The sequence below is a fragment of the Manis javanica genome, chromosome 12 (genome assembly GCF_040802235.1).
Source record: "Manis javanica isolate MJ-LG chromosome 12, MJ_LKY, whole genome shotgun sequence".
Lineage (NCBI taxonomy): Eukaryota > Metazoa > Chordata > Mammalia > Pholidota > Manidae > Manis > Manis javanica.
In genome coordinates, this window is record NC_133167.1 from 53226361 (window position 1) to 53245478 (window position 19118).

The 19118-nt window shown below is 33.9% G+C and overlaps 1 protein-coding gene across 5 annotated transcripts in view; it reads right to left on the reverse strand.

Moving 5' to 3' along the window:
* The window catches only part of UBE2E3 (ubiquitin conjugating enzyme E2 E3), a 92459-nt gene that overhangs the window by 70438 nt on the left and 2903 nt on the right, over positions 1–19118 (reverse strand). For all 5 annotated transcript variants that reach the window (XM_073218596.1, XM_037000302.2, XM_017668146.3 and 2 more), the window contains one exon: positions 18364–18414. In XM_073218596.1, coding sequence (XP_073074697.1) covers positions 18364–18414 — 51 coding nt within the window. The remainder of the gene's footprint in view (positions 1–18363; positions 18415–19118) is intronic.

The window sequence follows — 19118 nt, forward strand, 5'->3', positions numbered from 1 at the left end:
AATATTAGCCTTTATGGAATCTGGAAAGACAAAGGCTGAAGTCAACAAAATCTGAAATCATTGTCTGTATGCATAAAGTAACATACACAATACATGGAGAGGCATGCCTTTAAAGTGAAGACACGCCTATGAGAGCAAACCCTAACTGGCTCTAATGACAGTGCAAGAGAATCTCGCTGTAGGAATTTTTCCTGTATTAGTTGTGATCAATTCTAGTTCCTGATGTTAATTTCATCCTGTTGACACAAATCCCAAAGAGTGTCACTAACTTGCACCTCTCCACCCCCTCCAATTCTGGCTTGTTTTCAAAGTAAGGGACTCTGGAAATGCCTCCTGATTCTGTTCCTACTATGGATCCTCTCCCTTCCAGCTATGGCTGCCACCTAACCCCCAAGCCCACCCACTGGTGTTTACATGAGTGGCTCTTGGTTTATAACTATACATACAAGCCAAATCTTGGCTAAAGACCCTTCTAAAAACTGCCAGAAGCAGTTCAAGATGTCTAGCTGAGGCTTAACTAACAAGCAAACTTGTTTTGATAAAGTCATTTGGAAAGATCTAACTGACCATTACTTTATAAACATCTTTGCTATTCCACATCTCATAATTTCATATTCATAAAAATATTTAAGTCACAGATACCCAAAAGATTAAGTTATAGAAACAGATGTTAGAGGGAGTAGAGAAAAACATACATTTATATAACCACAACAATTTCTTCAATAGTTCTGTTAACAGGAAGCTATAAACCAGGGGAATCAAACCCAAATGTTCTGAAGTAACAAGCAGGTAATAAAAAATAGTTAAGTAAGCCAGCATACCGAGAAGAGTGAGGACTATGGTCAAATAGAGAATGCTTACCACCCCAAAAGAGATGCACAGTGAAGTTGCTACTCAGCTCCGTTTCACTTGACTTGTTGTAACCCATTTCACATTTTCAACCCTTCTTATAACCTCTATGCCTCCAGTGGAGTTAATGCTAACTCCAGTCTCAAGGAGAGAGCAACTGCCTAGGCATGAACTCTATGTTCCTAACATTTCATCCCCACTCCACTCACCCCACTGTGATTGATTCGATGATGAGCCCAATTAGAGTTAATGAGATGCAGTCAGACTTCTGAAGAAATACTGCGGCCAGGACACTTATACACTATTTCACACTGTACCTGAACCCAAAGGGAGATACTAGCTTGGGACATACTAGCAAGTTATCTATGACCACATGAGAAAATCTGTCAAATACTGGAGTTAACTAGTAGGGAAACAGAGCTAGCAGATAGAGAGGTAGTTCGAGGCTGATGACATGCCTGAGGTTGAGGGCATGCCCAAGGCCAACTCTATCCTGAGTTTTCCAGTTATGTGAAACAACTTATTCAGTTGTGCCATTATTCAGTTTGCCCACAAATTTATGTTTTTCTTAAACTACTACGGTTTGAGTTTTCTACAGTTGCAGCCTAATGAGTCCTGATACAGACACTCAAAAACAATTTTTTAAAATAACACAAACACAGTGCTTAGACTGGCTTCTAAATTGCCAGTTTAAGTATATGCAAACAAACTCTTGGATTTTATTTTAAATTCTTTTGCAACATTTTCTTTGTAAGGTACAGTCTACCTTAAGATTTAACACACAAACATCAACCTTCAAAACTGCATTTGGCACAAGGCCAAGAAGCAATAGCAGCCTTGGCTGTCATTTACAATATAATATATATTGCTTTTTTCATACAGCAGCCTATATATAATGCTTTGGCCTCTTTAAAAACAAACAAGCCCTAAGCATTGTGCATACAACACAAGCATAAATTGACAAGTACTCCTCGTCACAGAGCACTGTGTTAAACAGATCATCCCTACTCTTCACCCCACCCTGATGTACATTCAAACACACATTCACATTTGATGCCATGAGAACATGTAAGGCAGTGTGATGAACAGCATGACCTTTGGGATCAGGCAGACCTGTGTTTGAATCTTATTTCCATTATTAATTTTATGTCTTTAGAGTAGTTACATAATCTCTCAAAGATATATTCTTCTCATTTCTAAAAAGATGCTATAATCTCCCTAAGAGAATTGAGAAGATAACACATGTAGATTATCTAGCAAAGTACCTAGCATAGTCAATAATAGCTGTGCCTCAAATGGGCATGCAGAGCTGCAATTAAGTGACACATGTCATAATTCAACACATAGAAAGAAGTAAATGGCAAGAACAATGTACAAGACATCTTGGAAAACAGTCTGGTTCTATTTTGTATTACGTGCAAACAAATTTTATTTTATAGGAGTTTTAAATATTCACTTAGTGTTCAAAACAGCAAACTGATTTACAGCATTAGTCACATCAAAATTCAAAAGCTGGGTAACTAACCCTATCCAATTTCAAGTATACATCAAAGCCAACTTTATTAGATTAAGTCAACTTTTATATCTTGAGACAAGTATTATCCTTCCTGGGAGTAAGTTCTTAGAAAATAAGACATACTAATTTGAATTAGTTATTTAAAGTTATTTACAAAGTACTTCTATAAATGTCTATAGTGAGAACACCACATTTGCTCATTAGAGGCTGTTTGAAACATGATTATCAGTATGCCAAGGTTATCTATAACGAGATAAAACATTTACAAATGTAAGCTCACATTTGCTTAAAAGGTGTTAATAGACAAAATTAAACTCATGACAAATGACATTTCAGCTCTGAAAACCAATGAAAATATACTGAAGTCCAACACAAACTCCTTACTAAAGTCCTCACTAGGAATCCTAATTAAGCCAACTATATGTTCTCTCATAAAAGTGATGTTCAAGATATACTTTCCACTCTCAAAAAGAATAGACACACCCCCTCTCAAACAAAACTTAAGCATGTATTTCTATAGGATACTAATATGAAGAATCAGTGGCAGAGATAGATATGTTTCAAAGCCAAATTCTTTTGAAAACAGCCTGTATTTCTTTACTGGGTTTTAAGCTTTTTTTTGGCTCTTTCACATCTACTACCAAGAAGGGTTTATCAATATTCCTTTAACAAACTAGAATGTGCCCTACTTCTTGAAATCTATGCACAAGAAAAAGAGGTAAAGAATAAAAGACAAGTTAATCCATGGCAGATGAAGGACACAGGGCAAACATTCTAAAGGCTGTTCAATACAGTAGCTGCTATTGAGCACTTAAAAATTGGCTAGTCTGAATTGAGATACGCTGTCAAATATAAAATATAAGCCGATTTCAATGATACTGTACCAAAAAATTTTAAATAGTTAATAGTTTTATATTATTTACATGCTGAAATAATAGTTTTGGATATGTGGCTTAATAAAATACATTAAAAATAATTTCACATTTAAAAAATTTTTAATGTGGCTACTAGAAAAAATAGTACATGTGGCTTGCATTATATTTTTATTGGACAGCATTATTTTGAATCATGGCATGTAAATCTATGAGTCTATAGGATTTTCTTCATTTGTAATCTTTAACAATAAAAAAGATGTATCACACTACCTCTCAGGATGCCTTGCTAACAGCAGTGAATAAAACAGACATTTATTATTATATATATATTAATACATATGCTATATAATACATATATATAAAATATAGATTATACTTGGAATTAGATCAGAAGACAACATTGTGTTGTTACTAATGTACTAGTTCTTTAACCATTCAACCAAAAACTGATACACATTTTCATTAAAACAGAAATCCGTGAAACCCATTCCAAGAGGTGGTTAGCAGGCCAATCATAAAGTCAACCTAATTCCTAGAATTTCATTTGCCAGCTAGGTGTGGAAGGCCATGTGTACTTCCAACTAATGCCAACTGAACTTCCATGATTCTGTATTGCCTGTTGCTTATGATATTCAAGTCCCTCAATTACCACCATACACAACAGCTAGAAAAACACAACTTACTTGCAGTTGAAAGGCAGAAACAATCCAAATGTCCACAAATGAATGGATTAAAATATGCCAAATGTTCTTACTGTACATTGTATATTTTTTGAAATGCTCAATAATTTTGCTTTTCTATTGTTGTAGTGTATCAGAAGAATGAGAATTGCCATTCTCTGCAGTCCCATAAAAAATTTCCTTTGTTTGAGGAGGGTTATTCCCTTCTAATAAATGAATTCTACTTGTTCTACAATTTTAATACTTCTGTTCATTGATGAGATTACATGATTGTCAATTTGACAGTACTGGTATCATGCCTGGGCATTTAATTCACACTTGCCTTAAAACCTATGTAAGGAAGTTTCTGTCTTTTCCTATGCTCTAGAATAAAAGGTAACAGAGAAGAGATTTAGCACTTCGAAGTTTAAAACATTTTATCTACAAATCTGTAGAGAAAAGTATTTAATAAAACTATAAATTTTTAAGGTTGTTTTACAAATAATCTATGTTCAAATGAATCATCTATTAATTATCTGAAGAGACTTTTCAAATTTCTTGTTTTTAAATAAAAATACATACTTGTGAGATTTATAGATGTCTGGTGCTTTTAGCTCATGCCATCTTCCTCAAAAGTTGCATCTCATTAAGGTCTGATTTCCTTCTATTATTTCTCAGCTGTTAGTCCTAAAATTTCATTATCTTTAGTTACACACATGCACATATGCACAGACACACACACACACCTCTTAATGATTAGCTGACTCCGCCCACACTTTTACCAATACTTGTGCATTATGACATAGGCAATCAGAGTACAGGCAGTGCTTAAGTTAAGAAATAGCTAGCCATTAAAATCGAGTAACCAATGTGATCACAACTTGTTCTCCAGCTTCAGAGAGAATAAATAGCATTTCATTATCTCCTCTCCCTCTTCTTTCCCCACTCTCTCCATCCCAAATAAAAGTCTCAGAGGCCTACTTCTCAAAAAATGATTAAGAGTCTGCTAGTGCCTGAACCCTAAGGCATGCTTATTAAATGCACAGTGCCAGACCACCCTTGGACTAACTGAATCAGAATCTTTGCTCCGGGTAACTGTTGATCACAAGAATCTCTTCATCCACCAAACCCAACTAGAACACTGTGCACATACACAGCAACAGAGTAAGGTGATCCTATAGTCTGTCATACTATCTGGGGAACTTCCAAAAGTGAAAGGAAATGCTATTAATAATTACACCAAGACAACAGATATAAACCAGGATGTATGGTCAAAGCGGGGTTCCTGAGGTGCTCCACACTTTGAGAGTTTGGATAGTTTCAGGACCACTTTCAACTAGTAGGTTCATTAAAATTATTCTAAAATATAGTGCAAGGACTGAAAATATAAACAAACATAAGATCCATACCCAGTCCTGGTGCCCAGTCCAGCTGGGAGAAGGAGCACATGAAAAGAGGTGATAAGTAACAGAGAATAAATAATATGTAACTCTCTCAAAAGAGGGATGTGCAGGGAAGGTTTTAAAAGAAAATGAAGGATTTCAAATGGTTCTCAAAGGATCAGGGCTGTCTGAAGGATGAAAGCCATTCTAAGCAATCAGAGAAGATGACAAAGATGCAAAGCTGAGAAAACCCACCTCATGTGTGGAAGGTGAAAGACCACTTTTGCTAGAGCATAGGACTTCTATACATAACAGAACATAAAAATAAAAATAAGTTAAAGTCAAATGCAGAAATTTTTAATGGACAATCACTGAGATTTCTGAAGGAATCCCATAATCAATAAACAGCTGTGATGCAATATGGTAAGTGCCTAGGGGGATGAGCAGCAGTAGAAAATGTAAGGGTGAACAAAGAATATATACCACACATAGGAGGAAACAGTAAACACTACAGAAGAGTTATTAAGAGAAAGAAGAGACACTTCAGAAACATCAGAAGTTTAAAGAGATATAAGAAGGTGGTTACTTAAAACAAAAAAGAAATTAAAAGCCATATGAAGAAAACATTCATAACTACAAGTACCAAATAACATTTTTGACATAGAGGAAAAGCCAGATGAAAAAAAAAAAAAGAAGTACAAGACAGAAAAGTGAAGAAGTCAATATATGGATATATATGATTCGATATACTAAAGTAAATGGGAAGCCAAACAAATAGTGGATAACAAGGAGAGAAAAGATGGAAGAATTAAATGAGCTTTTAAAAAATATTTTGGGAACAGGAAGAAGTTAGCAACTAGAGATTAGAAATAAAAGTTCAGTGTGCAGCAACAGGTAGCAGAAAAATCCTGTTAAGAACATAGATTTTCCTGTAAATAAAATAAAATTCACTCATAAAAAGATCAAAGGAATATTCAAAGATACATATTAGAAAGAGAATGTGCATGTTAAGTTTATGTATAAAGTTCAATTTAGTATGAGATTTCACAGTTGGAGGGGATGTAAAAAGTAAAATGCTAGAAAAAAATATTTTTTGCACAGAAGACAAAATTATACATACAGTAAAATCACACACATTTGGTCATCATAGATTTTGCATAAAAAATGTATTAAAAATTATATATTATTTGAAGTAATGCTATGTAAAAATAGTTATTATTACAGCATTATAATTTGCTATCATACAATGTGGAATCTATACCAGTAATTTGCACCTGGAAGTGATAAAACCCCATACCTCCTGAAACATTTGGAAATGGGAAGAGGAGAAGTTTCTGGTGGTCACAATACTAGGAGGGACTCCTGTAGCACTTAGTTATTAGCAGAGTCCAAGGATACTGATTGGCTTCCAAGGAAAATCACAACCCAGCCCAAAATGCCAAGGTGGCCCATGATGAGAAACACTGGAAGTAGGGAAGAAGGTTGCTTGTCTTACATATTTAGATAACAGTGTTCATTTTAAAATTCAACTCTTGTGATAAATTAAGTTGATTCTAATATCTCTGATCTATTTTAATTGAGAGCTTAAAAACAGAACCAGAGTTCTAATAAAGGTATTTTAGTTATTCTAATGCTAAGACTTATGAATTACCCCTTGACGAATGATGAAGAGGTGGCTAGGAGAATGTCATGTTTAAAACAATAGCTTTGTAAGTATTAAGTTTTCGAAATAATACCTAGGGTAATTGTTAAGTTGAATGCAATGTGTTTGCATTATTTTACCATCAAACATGTCCATGCACTTTTTATACATCTAAAGTTCCTAAGGCAAGGAATTTAAGTTGGACATTTATTTAAAACTAACAAGTTCTGTGAGGATCATAATGGCAATATACTGACATTGATTTAAAACACAACAAACAAGAGTTCACAAAGATTCTAAAAAGGATATTAGGAAACCAACTCAGTATTTTGAAAAATAATAATAAATACAACTGGTGAACAAGGGAAAGCATTAGCACTCACACGGCCTTCACTATGTAACTTACCCAAATGGGTAACCAAACAGATGTGGTTTCTCTTTAAAAATGTATTCCAGTGGCTGCTGACATCACAAAAAGTCAACCAGATCTTATGTGTCTCCTGATAGGAAAGCACTCTACTACCTATGAAGCAGTTATGAAGGAAAGAAGGAAAAAGAAAGGAAGTGGGGATAGGAAGGTAAATCAATCCTGAATTTGATCAAGCCTCTAGACTGAACTTTCAAATGTACAGGAAATATACTGAACACAAGGAAAGATATTAAACTATGCCACAGGTACGGAATAAGGAAAAACCAGACTCAGAAACTCAGCTAGTTTTCATTAAATAAATTACAAAAATGGAAAACTAAGGTGGGGGAATTAACAAATTAGGAGAGATATAAACTAGTCTAATCTATCAACTAATCTCAATGTATCTATTTCATTTGTATACAGATTCAAATAAATCGCAGAAGGAGGGGAGGGGATTGTCTAGGATACCCAAAAGACATTTGTAAATTTGAACAATGACTGATTAAGGAACTCTGATAAAAACTTCAGTGTGTTGATGACACTGTGGTTTGGTTAAGAATCCTTACCTTTTGAAAACTCACACTGAAATATTTTTTTTAAAAAATGCAGATGAAATGATGTCTGAGATCTGCTTCAAAATAGTATGGGAGGGTGAAATTGAAAGGGTTATAGAAGAAGTAAGATTGATCAAAGGTTGGCAACTACAGAAACTGGGCGAAGGCTACCTGGGGCTTCACCATACTATCTGTTTACTTTCCTGTTTCAAGTTTTTCATAATAAAAAGCTAATTAAAAAAATTTTTTTAAGAAACCTCAGCAAGAGGGAAAAGCAATCATTTGCAACATATTTATTTTAGGGTTTAAAAAGAACAAAATTAGTCCTCTAATGACTTTGTAGATAGATATTCAACACTTGAGAAGATACAACTATGTCTTCTAAAATTTCAAACACACACTAGTGTAAATAAAGAAAATCTACAGGTACACTACTTAAAACTGCCATTGAAATCCACATGGATCACATGCAAATAAATTTGTGTTCAAATCATTTAAATACCCAATTTTTTCAATGTGGCAGCAGGTAAATTAACTGCAAGCATATATATCATAAATCCAACAAATATTACCAATGTCCTTAGAAATAAGTGTGAAACAGAAATAAAATCATACAGCTAAGGCCTTATGGTGGGTGCCCTCTGCATTTTGATGTTGCTATTGTTTAAACTGAGAAGACTACAGAAAGCAATAGGAAGCCATAAAAAAATATGTAGCCACAATCTTCTGAGATCAATTCCCTTGGGGACCCTGAAAAAATGGCTTCTTGACCTACTAAAATTTAATGTGAAAAAATAATCCATTTGTAAAGGACCTGTAAGATTGTAAATGGCAAAACAAACTACAAATAACCACCCTCAGAAAGGAAATGAACGGTGTTTATGAAAGAAGCATGGATATAAAGGGAGGATCATCACGATGATTTATAAGTAAAGGAAAATAAAATAAAAAGGTAACAAAATTCATGTTTCCCTAGGCCTTTCATTCAGAACAAAACATGTGGAGCTATAGTCCCCAAAGCAATTTTGGACTAGAGATGTCTTTATTTTTCCCCAGACAAGTTAGAAGTTAAACAGAATGACAAAGTGTATTTGCTCTAGGCGAGTGAAGCAGCAAAGAAACTTTGGAATGGCATAACTGGTCCCAATCCCTCCAAAATAGGGAGACTAAACCTCGGGCAATGAATAAAGACAGTAATTATTACAATTCCTTTCAAAGGTTTTGTTTGTTACAAATAACCATAAAACAATCATGTACATCAAGGACCAAACTGGGGACTGGGATTTTAAAAAATTTAATGACCTTAGAAATTTGATCCTATTGCTACTATTCTTAAAGTTAATCACCTCCTAATAACCATCACATCCAGGTGCTATAAACAAGACTTACCTATACCCTCTTAACAAAACTTATGAAGTATCAACAGATAAATACCTCGAACCTTTAGAATTTAACTTTAATACTGCATTTAGACAAGATGCAAGGCACAGATCTGATCTGTAAAACTCATTAGTTTAACTAATCAAAAATGAATTATATAAACCTAGCAGGTCACCCTGAGTACATTAGGCCTGTTTTGCTAAGTGAACCAGCAACTTTTTCAAAGAAACTCGTAAGAAAAAGGCAAATTCCCACACTAATAAATGAGAATAATCTTTGTATAAATTCACAAATTTAGGAAAAATGGTACTTAAATAAACTATGAAGTTATATGATATAAGATAAAATTAGGAGGATCTAATATTAAGCCAAATGTCTGTAAAAAGTAAGATCTGGTACCAGTATTAACAAAATGTGTTTTTTTGTTGCTGAGAAATCAGCATTAAAATTCTCCTAAAATCCTATGTGACTGGGGCTTTTCTCCATAAAGCTAGAAATTCTCATCTGCAGAGATTTTTTTCAATTTCAAAGCAATTCATAAACATGGACTGCTTCACAATATCTCAGAGAAAAAAACAGAGGTAGATTTAAAGTTATTCCTTTGCCCACAGGAGAGCCATACACAAAGAACTACAAGACAAAGAACAAAGATTTGTCTTTTCAGTTATGATCCTATTCAATCCCAGATCATCTTTCCTTACAGGTAAAGAACAGGGCCAGAGAACTACAAACTTGTGGAATGTTCCCTGAAAAGAAAAGCCTTCTAAATTTTTTTTTTTTTAAGTAAAAGCCTAGTACCCCCAAGCCAAAGAAGGAACCTCTTCTTTCTCCAGCTCACCATCTGGACCTTTCTTTACTTGCGAAATTCTACAACCCTACAGAAACAGTGTTATTGATCCTTCAATAAACTAGAAGCGAACAAATGGGACATACCTACACACTAAGCATGCACCTACATACCCATAATCAATACTGAATGCTTTTAGCAGATTTCTGAAGTGGCACCATATAAAAACTAAAGTGCTTACTTTCATGTCAAAAATACACCTAAATTCTGGCAATTTGGATCTGTTATGTATATATACTATATAGTAACACTGGGAAATTTTCTCAGCGACTCTCAGATTTAGTTTTGAAACCATTAACAAAAATGATACTTCATATATAGTCATTTTTGGAATTCAACAAGACAGTATATTAATAAGCTAACTATACTACGGAATCCAGAAGAGTGCCAGGCTTGGTGCTCAACTACTTCTTTTCTTTTCTTTTGAGATAAGAGTGGAAGTCACTGAGTATTCATGGAACTATATATCCTTTGTGACAGAGAAATTGATCTCTCACTGAATACCCATACACTCTCCCATATCTTCCAGCCACCTGGCACTGAGTCAAGGCCATGTGATTAATTCATGCCTTATTTCCAGACCAAAGCACTTAAAAGCTGGCACATGACTCTCCAGCTCTCTTGCCTGGCCACACGTTCCAAATGGCAGAGCTACAGGATGTAAGCAAGCACCGATCTGAGTCGACGTAAGAAGAGCTACCCAGGAGAGTTCCTGGATCTACAGTGGACTACATATGAGGAAGAAAAATAAACCCTTTTATGTTTATGTTATAAGCCTTTTAGGTTTGTTTGCTAATCTAACATAGTTAGCAAAATTTAAGATATCCTTTTATAGCCTACTTGCACTAAAATGCTGCAAGACCAAATGCATACATAAAAATGGTAGTCCTGGGTATTGAAAGATACCTTTCTTTCTGTATAATTTTGGATATCTAGAACAAATGGAATGACTAAAGATAGTATTTGATAGCAAAGAGGAAAAGTAATCCAAGATATACAGAACAACTTAAAAAGAAACTGATATTTATAGTTTCACCTTAAGGGAAAAGAACTCTAAAATCAAGAGTCAATTCTTTTTTCTAGTTAAGCACACAAGAAGTTACACAACAATAAAAAAAGCAATGATCCAAAAATAACAACTGAGAAACTGTAAACAGCTATTAGGAAACAGGTAAAGAAAGGAAAGCAGAGCAAGACTTCAAAACACCCCTTCACCATGAGTAAGCAGCTATAGTACTTTGTCATTGCAGAAATAGTACATGGCTACCAATAATTACACACAATTGTGGAACTCCAGAGGTTCTAAAAACCCAAAGTTTTTCTTCTAAGTTTGGAGCAAAAGAATTTGGCATCAACAGCAAACATGAACTAACCTGAACTACCTGCAGTCTCCATTCACCCTATCAGTACGAACATTCATACATTTCTGGTGTAGAAATACGAGTATGTTTGATTATGGAGTGTTTCCCCAGATCCCACTGCAAGTGTTACATAAAATATAACACACACATCATATTCCCTTCCTAAAATCTGAAAACTTGCACTCTGAAACACATCCAGCCCCAAGGTTTTGAAATAAAGGATTGTGGGTTTGTTACAATAATAAAAGTGAATTATCTCAGTATTGTCTTAAAGACAAAAATGAAAACCAAATGAAGAGCATGGCTTTCTAACCTGTCTGTAATCCAATCAATGTAAAACTCAATTCTGATGATTTTCCAATGTATTTCTCCTTGATGGTACTTCATTCAATAATTTAGGTAGAACACAGATACAACCAGCCTAAAACTACATCATTTTGGGGGTATAATTAACTGTAAGAAGACTGGAAAGAAATAAAAATACTGCCAAAAGCATTTCTGGCCTCAACAGACCTTAATTTAGCAAGTACTCAAGACAGCCACTCCTGTGGTTTCACATAAAAAAACACAGGCATTATGCCAGGTAATATAAGATAAATGTAAACTAAGTAGTGGAAAGTCAGGACATCAGCTTTGAGGGAGTTGTAGGAGAATGTATTAAGCAGGCATCACAGTAAGAAAATGGTAAGAAAGTAAATATGCAAAAATCCAGGAGGCAAGATATCAGAACAAATATCTACAGCAACCTTTCTTAACCTCAGCACTATTAACAATGTAGTCCAGATAACACTTTGTTGTGGAAGGTTGTCCTATACCTTGCAGGGTATTTAGCAGCATCCCTGACATCTGTCATTAAATGTCAGTTGTGGCCCCTCTTCCCCTAGAAGTGAAGTGAAAAGTGAAAGTGTCCAGGCATTGCCAGTTGTCCCCTAAGCTTTTTTGGGAACTAGATGGGTAGTAGGGAGGCAAAAATTGCCCTTAGATGAGAACCACTGATCTGGAGGCAAAAAAAAGATTAAAAGTTTAAACATACTGATTCTTCTAAATTCTACTAAAATGCCAAATATTCTTCCAACAAAAAAAGTCATTTCTATTTCTCCAGATCTCAAGTGGTTTTATCATATGCTTTTAATCTACACTTTATAGGAAAGAGGAGAATGGCAGATCAAGTTCTCCATTCTTAACCAGAATGCCTTTACACTCCAAGGAAGAAAGATTAGTTCATTTCCTCATAACTAAATATATCCATCTGTTACAGCAGCTCATTCAAGGAAGGAATAAGGTACCAACTGGTTATCTATAGAAAGCAACAAAATTCCAGGGTCTTGCTCTAAGCTGCAAAAGTGTTGCATGTAACCAAATTAACTTTTTAAAGACAGCTTTCACCCACTCTCTAATTACATTATCTGCATTGAACTTATTAATAAATCCCTAATAAAAATGTGACCTTTCTGGGGGAAGAATATTGCTTTTTCAATCACATCATTCTTATGGGAAAAGTTTTTACTCAAGACAGTACTGAGTTTTTGCATTGCACTGGCATGTAAGTCAGTCAGAATAAGGTAAATAATTAGACTTAACTGTGATTATCAATTTCCTTTTATAAGGAAAAAGGTGGCTTAATGCTTTTAATAATCATTAAAAATTACAGGTATAAGATAAATAAAGAATATATAGGATATTCAGTAAATTTTCTCCAATCTAAAGTCATTGTTTTGCCTGAATTTCTATTACACATCCTGTCAATTTGATTGACTTCACTTTATTTTAGTTTAACAGATCTTCACTTGAAAAGCACTGTGCAAAGGAAGAGATACAAAAGTATATGTAAGACAATCCTCATTTCAAAGGAAAACTAACTCTTACAGAAGGTAGACAAGTAAATAATTATAGTACACAGCATTAACATATTGTATTATGCATTACAGCTGTGGTGAAACAACCATTAGAATATTGAAAAATTGACATTTAAAATTATCAGTAATACCCAAGTTCCTGCACAAGTCTTCAATGATAGTTGAGGGTCAACACGGATGCCAAAATTTAGTTAATTAATAATAAAATAATAAGAACTGTCCATTGGTAGATGACAACAGTACGGTGAGATGGAAAACACCCTCAGTCAGAATAGTTCTCCATTTGTTTTTCAAATCAAGCTTCCAATTAAGATTTAATTTTTATAAAAAGGGAGTTCAAAGATTTTTTTTGAGAAGTTAAAATTAAAGAGTACTAGGTGACTAATGAGATGCAATTTCATTTTATAAAATAGAGTACCTTCACAAAGCATATACTGTCTGGTACAAACAATGCCAAATGTATAGGTAAAAAAAAAAAGCAATCTACATATATATATATATGGAGGGGTTAAAATCAAGTGCTGTATAAGCAACCAATTAAGCTAGTAGATACCACATGTTATTTTGATCATTAGCCTTCATATACCAATTAGAAAAAACTTCCAAAATCTAATACATCACAGACAAGGAAAGACTGCTTGTCTGGGTAGTTGAGTTGGTAAACTATATCAATTCAGAATCAAAGATTTATAAATATTGATATAATTTAATTTTCAGTAAAATTAAATTCTTATAATGAGACATTTAAAAAGAAAAAATGTAACTGTCATCCTTATTTTAAAAGTTTTCATTTTAATTTACTGGACAGTCAAGGCACTCTCTTGAATTAAGTTTATTAACCTCATGCATATGGGGATATATTATTTAGTCATTTTTGCCCTATGTTCTTAGGTTAATTTGTTTTACTTAAGTTTCAGAGAACTGCTTTTCACTAACACCAAAAAGAAAATTGCTTGATGTGTTCTCAATAAATACTGCTGAACTGACTAAAATGGAATTACTCCCATAGAAGAAGGTGGATGCATTGGAGAAAATGCCGGCACCAGTAAGGGCAAACTGCTGAACTGCCTCTCCTTCTTTAACCCTGTGGTGGCCACTTTTACTGACCCAATTTACAGTTACAAAACTTTAAAACATAGTAACTCACTTAATCCTCACAACAAACCTACAAAGGGGAGTACTATTTCAATCTCCATTTTACAGCTAAGAAAACTGAAAGACAAATATTCCATAACTTACCTAAGGTAACAGCTGATTTAGTGGCAGACCAGGGATTTCAACCTAAACAACCCAGCTCCAGCACCAGTACATTTCAAACCTCAACATACATGCAATTCACCTAGGAATCGTCTTGATATTCAGATTTGATTCATTACTTCTGCAGTGGGGAGGCAAGATTTTGCATTTCTATAATCTCACCTGTGATGCAGATGCTGCTAGTCGGAAGATCACCCTTTAAGCAGCAAAGTTCTAGTGTTAGTCTAGAAAATGGTGTAAAATGGGGTTAACCCTCAAAGGAGGTAGAGCTCATACACAGACAACTAGGGATATGAGTAAATGAGGGGTTACGAACTTCTGGTTTAGAAGTTAATTGCTGCTTTTATTACATTTTTTTTTAAAGAAGGAAGTTAGCAAAATGTACAGGTATTTTACCCACTGTCTGGTTTTGCAAGTGAACCTATTATTAATATTGATACAGTAATACCTCCGTCCAATATAAGGCCTTTCCCACATCGAAAAAGCATTTACAAATACCCCTGAATACAACTTTCTGAACTTTTGCCTCTTGTAGTACATATGGTACCTATCAAAGGACAAAGATGCCCTCTGGAAAACATATGGTACATGTATGTCTTAACAGCACATTACTCAACAATTCTAGTCAATAACTTTCTCTAAAAACAGGTAGGGAAATGCCCAGAACACAACTTCCCTTCATTCTCCTTGGTCTACCTACCATTTATACCCTCACCTAGGACATAGTTTGTAAAGAGTGGAAATTGAACCCACTAAATAAATATTATATCCTTGTTTATTTAAGATGCTTTGGCCTAAGGCACTCTACTACTTAAAAACTGAAATACCATCAAATCATTGGAAATAACAGTTTATCAAACTTTTATACTATCAGGAAAAGAAAAATCAATACCATCAAAATAGATTCAAACATGTTTACAGCCATACACTTCAACAACAAAGTCTATCCTAAGACCACCCTGGGTGTACACATATTAGACAGCTATATACTAACTAAAGAATATTTTATTAACTAATATAGGAAAGGATTTAAAAGAAATCTTCATCTCGTCTGAGTAATTTTGGTTTTGCTTAGTTTTCCTGTATTTCATTCAATTTTCCCTTGAATGTACAGATATTTTACATTTCTTCCCTAAGAATTAAATCTGTCACATACTTTGACAAATTTATAAAAATCATATTCAAAGCTATAATGGAATTCTGATTATACAGGACAAAAGTCTAAGTCTAAAGTATTAGTTTCATAGACTTTAGGCAATATGAATCCTCATATTCCAGAGTTTATTAATACAGAATCCCATTTTTAACTATAAAATATTAAGAAATTTAAATTGTACAATCACTGGAAAGCTAAAATTCTGACTGATGTACCTGTGAATTACAAGAATACCACAATCTGTCACATATCTAACATGAAGGTAAAAATACAATATAAATTCAGACTTTACTGTCTAAATTCTAAAATCTACTCACTAAATACTCAATATTCCAAATTACTGCTCAAGGACAAGGACTAGACCTTCCACCCAAAAGAATATGAAGACACTACCAATAAAACACACAAAAGTATCTGGATAGTTCATATATCAGACATAAGGAACAAACTGTCCCCACCTAGTAAGAAACAACTTCTCCCAGTCCCCTATTGAGGTTCATTTTGTTTTTTCTTTAATAATTCACACAGCTACAAAGAAACTCACATATTAAAAAGAGCCAGAGAACTGAAATATGTCATCTACCAATAGTTGACAGTCATCAGAAGTTGTGACAAGGGAAAAGATGTATTGTTTGTACCAAGTCCAAAAGTTCACTATTTTACTTGTCTAATCACTAAATGTGAAGCATTTCATTGACTGAAATGAAATCTGGTACACAAAAGGAAAAATAAACACATTAAACTTTCTATCTCTTGGAAAGATTCTACTTCCTCTAAAATAATCCTCAATGACTGTGTGGAATCATTCCTAAAGTAAACATGTAGAGCTTATTTCTTCAGGAACTGCGACACTAAACTATCGCTCTAAGGGAATTCAACACATCTTCCAGGTCTCCAGATTTATGCATGTACACTAGTCTGTGCCATTTGAAAAAACCCACCAGAAACCTTTAAAAATGTTTGGCCTTAAAGGCAACTTTAAAACATCGAAGTTTTTAATTGATAGATCTTGACATCTTTGTAATGGAAAAAATCAGAATACACTCTTAAGTGATTCTTCTAGAGGGCAAATTTAACCTGACCTCCCTAAATGGATACAGATTTGACACACCATTTAGTAAGCTGGAAGGAAATACTTTGATAAAACATCACTTTTCAATAGAAATATCATGCAAGCCACATATATAATTTAAAATTTTCTAATAACCAATAAAATGGTAAAAGTGAAATTTTAAAACTTATTTTGTACAACTCAGTATACCCAAAATACTATCATTTCAACATGTAATGTTTTTTTTAAAAAAAAACAGTAAGGTATTTTACATTCTTTTCCACCTGCTAAATTTTCAAAATTCAATGTGGGTCTTACACTTACAGCACATCTAATCTGGGACTACAACTGAAGCAGTCAATAGCCACAAGTGGCCAGTGGCTTCATTACTGGACAGTATAGCTCTTTAAGTAATAATACTTGGAGATCTGACATACCACTACCTGTTTAAAATAAGTTTATATTCATGTTTCCTTTTTGAACTGAAATGGGTGACTACAAATATGAGCAAAACTGTTAATTCAGGAATAAATCAGGATCGGATCACCTTATCTAAGGATCCAGTTAACAGAAGTGTTAAGAGGAAATTGGATTGTACCGTATTACATTTCAAAAAGACTTCAGAGATAGGTCTTATCATTACATGTGAACACAACTTGTAGCAAAAATACAGATAAGACAAGAAAACATTTTCATATCGAACCATAACACTGCCTTATTTCTAGCAGCCACTCTCCTTGAACACATGGTTGTATGCAAATCACCTGTAAGACTGTTTTTCTAAGTTTGATAAATTTTGGAAGCTATATTATCTCGAAAACAGAACATGAAGTAAAATGAATTGAAAAAATGTTTCACGAAAAAAATTATCAACCAGTTATTCTTAATGCATCTTATACCAACCAACAATCTTAAATTATTCTACGTGAATTTCACTGAAATGAATTCTTCCCACAAATACAATTCATTTACTGCTTTTCATACATATTTCAAGTATCAAATTACTAAGAATTTTCCCAAGTAATTAAGGCATTTGATTAAAATGTAATCCCATGAAATTAAAGAGTAATGCATTCTCTCTAGCAAACAACAACTGAAACCATTAGCTTAGCACATAAAATTTGTCCTTGAGGCAAGTTACTGAATAAATCAAACAAAAACTATACTCTCGGTTACTACATTTACATTAGGTCAGTTCAGTCTGCACATAAGCAGTAACTTTAAAGCTTAGCAAAATTTTAGAAGTTCCCGCAATATACTTCTGAATAAACAAACACTCTACAGAAATGTTAAAACAGAACAAAAATCAGCACCATTCACACTAATCTCAGTACAGAGCATAAAATTAGTATATTCTTCAATCCAAATGTATGATTCAGGCTAAAAAGTATCTTTTTTCTCCCAAACTTATTTAATTCACCTTAGACAATTTGTGTTTAATCCATTTGCAAAGCTGAAGAGAAGCAAATGTAGCCTCTTCTGCAGCACACATATCCAAGGACAATACATTAATCTCTCGATGTTTTTCCACAATTTGAAATCAAAACAACAAAATTCATTTCTTACCTGCAGTTAGGAGGAGGATCAAGGGTTATTTCAGCTAGTTCCTTCTGAATTCTGTTAGTGAAATGAGAACAGACAAAAAGGATTTGAGACAGCCTACAGAATAACCGGGGAATCACACTGCCCTCTACCACCATGCAGTTAAATGCAAGGCTGGCTTTGCCTTCAGTAATGCTAACATGGCTGCTTCCTCTTTGTTCTCAGAGGCATAACCCAAATCCCTGAGCAGAAACTTTGCAGCTTTTTTTCTCACTTGCTACTGTAAATAAGTAAAACATTTACACCAGATTTGAGAAGTAGTCCTCCACCAGTACTCCGTAAAGGATATAAAATCTATTTTAAAACACTTTTTACTAAAGAAATTCTCTTTTCAAGCTTATATGCAAATGAGACAAGAAGGGAGGAGGAAAAGCACTAGAATATTTGACAATGACTTCAAGTCACCTTTACAGAGGTAAGAATTAATATGCTACTACATGAGCCAATGAACAGTTCTGACAACATTTTACATGTAAAAAAAAGTTTAAAATTTACAAATATCTGTAACAGTGTAAAACTTCCAAAGAACTAGGCATTCTCATTTAACCAATTGTTTTCCCTGATCTCAAGTACAGCGCTTAAAACTTAATGAATTTGGGGGGAAAAGGTAATAGTAAGATACAAAGTCTTGAGTTAAGGAGAAAAAAAGCAGTTCTCTGATTTTATTTAAATATAAAATGCTTTCAAAACTTAAGATATGTTTAATATGTTCCACAACA